At 40.3% G+C, this 2502-nt stretch overlaps 1 protein-coding gene across 1 annotated transcript; it reads left to right on the top strand.

Annotated features, from left to right (window-relative positions):
* Nucleotides 1-639: 639 nt before the first annotated feature.
* On the top strand, nucleotides 640-2293 carry SARC_13995 (hypothetical protein; the record flags this gene model as incomplete). Its single annotated transcript, XM_014291874.1, has 3 exons — nucleotides 640-837; nucleotides 1597-1715; nucleotides 2006-2293. Coding segments are annotated over exons 1-3 (504 nt in total), but the record flags the coding sequence as incomplete, so codon positions are not given.
* Between the last annotated feature and the right edge of the window lie 209 nt (nucleotides 2294-2502).

Here is a 2502-nt window from a genome sequence, read left to right on the forward strand (position 1 = left end):
GCCTTATACAACGATACAATATCATCCAATATAACGATAAAACAACATTTATATAACGAAAACATAACATCCTATAGAACGATAAAATATCATCCCATAAAACGATAAAATATCATGCTGTATAGCGATATAATAACATCCAATATAACGATAAAATACCATCCTATAGAACGTTAAAGTATCATCCCATATAACGTTTAAATATCATGCCGCATAGCGATATAATAACATCCAAAACATCCATATAATATCATTCCATAGTACGTTAAAGTATCATCCCATAGAACGTTAAAATATCATGCTGTATAGCGATAAAATATCATCCTATAGAACGTTAAAGTACCATCCCATATATCGTTAAAATATCACCCTATGGAACGTAACGTTAAAATATCATTTTATAACACGACAAAATATCATCCTATAGAACTATAAAAATGTAACGATAGAATATCGTCCTAAAAAAGGATAATTATCATCCTGTATAGCGATATAATAAATCTAACTCTATAAAATAGGGTTACATTTTATATAACGATAAAATAACGAAATACCTACCAATAACGAAATACCCACCGATAATAAAATACCTACCAATAGCGAAATACCTACCGATAACGAAATACCTACCGATAATACAGGTGGCACACGTGAAAGAGGTTCTCCAAATCGAACAGCAACATCTGATTGAACGGTGTGAGTTTGAACTCAAGTGTGCGCTCGAGATACAGAATCTGAGTATGAAGCAACTGCTGGAGAGAAACGAGTTGAGCTTAGAGTGCTCTATGCGTGCACACAAGATGGAGGGCGAATGGCTCAAGCAGCATCAACAGCGAGGTGTGTACATATGTACAGTATGTTTGCAGACGCGGGTGTGTGGGAAGGTATCCGTATGTGTACCATGCATGTATGGAAGCGCTTAAAGGGATAGTCGTACACACCAATTTGTCATGTATTTTGATATGTATGGGTATGCCGAGCAAACAGACACAAGCGCACGCTTATGGATACTTGTGCGGAACACGCTACAATTCGCTTGTGTACTCTACGCGTGCACACAAAACGGCCCGGTCTAGCGGCTCACGCAGTACCTATAGCGATGTATAAATATGTTCAATTGTTGTATAGTGTGTCTATGATGGGGATATATATTCGATTGTATAACAGACATGCATATGCACACCCCTGGTGGTTTTGTGTGGCGAAGTTGCATCCGGAAACTTGAACATTCCAAGCAGGCACGCCTGAGGGAGGGCGAGAGGTTGAAACTACATCTCCCGCGAACCATGTGCACTTAAGTAGTGCATATATGTGTGGGCACATGACTCATACGCATAGATCGAATGTATGTGCACACAAATAGTACATATATGTACCGGCATACGACTTATACGCATAGAATTGGTGCATATACAAATGTTCGGTGTTGAGTTATGAAATGATACCTAAGCACTCGAGTGTTCTATGTACACACACGATATTGTAAGTGCTATTAGGGCAGCCGAGGTTAGTAGGGTGCAGTATTTAAAACTCTCAATTTTACTTGGCCATATCCCTTACTAACGCAATATTATGGGACTTTTGGCTTGGCAATAGATATCAAAAACATGGAAAGGCGACACCACGAGGAGAACAAAGAAAAGCCCAAACTTAGGAAACAATTGCGAGCCAAGATGCGGGACAAACGGAACAACCAGGCCAGGCTCATCTCACAGGTACTGTCAGGTTTTTGTGTCTGCCCATAGATGCATAGAGGAACTTATATGCTTAAAGCGCTATTCGGATGTGCTTGTATTCGGTGGTCGTGTTGTGTGCTCAGAATGTGTGTCTGTGTTTTTCGTAAGTGTGTGTGAATGCAGCGTGACAACGAAGACCGAACTCGGATAAGCTTTCTGGCGTGTATATAGGGCTGTACATATACATACATATAGACATGCATCCATACGTATATCGTAAACTAATCTATATATGTGTGTGTGTGTTGATACGTACGTTCCGTCTACAGGATTCAAATATCAGCTGCAAATCAGCCCAGACATCGCCCATGTCTCCGCGTACATCCACCAATCCCACTGCGGCGTCTGTCTCGCTCCCAGTGGAGGCTATAAATAGCAGCGAATCCGATCGTGCCAGTAATTTCTATATGAGTTCGGGATATAGTACTAACAGTAGTACCTTCGGTAAGAGTCCGCGGGGAATAAGCAAAGATAAAAAACGAGAAGTCGCGGGACGGATGGCTCAGCTGGAAGCTACCATTCAGGTGGAATACAATGAAAAAGTAGCCGAACTGGAGGTGCGTATATCTGCACTTGTGTATGCCTGGATATATATCTTTATCCGGACACAGACACAGACATATATATATATATATATGTGTGTGTGTGTCTGTGTCTGTGTCTGTGTATGTGTGTGTGTGTGTGAATATATATATATATATGTGTGTCTGTGTGTCTGTGTGTCTCGTGTGTCTGTGTGTGTATGTGTAGTAATATATAAATATAT

The sequence above is a fragment of the Sphaeroforma arctica genome (genome assembly GCF_001186125.1).
Source record: "Sphaeroforma arctica JP610 unplaced genomic scaffold supercont1.4010, whole genome shotgun sequence".
NCBI classification, from domain to species: domain Eukaryota; class Ichthyosporea; order Ichthyophonida; genus Sphaeroforma; species Sphaeroforma arctica.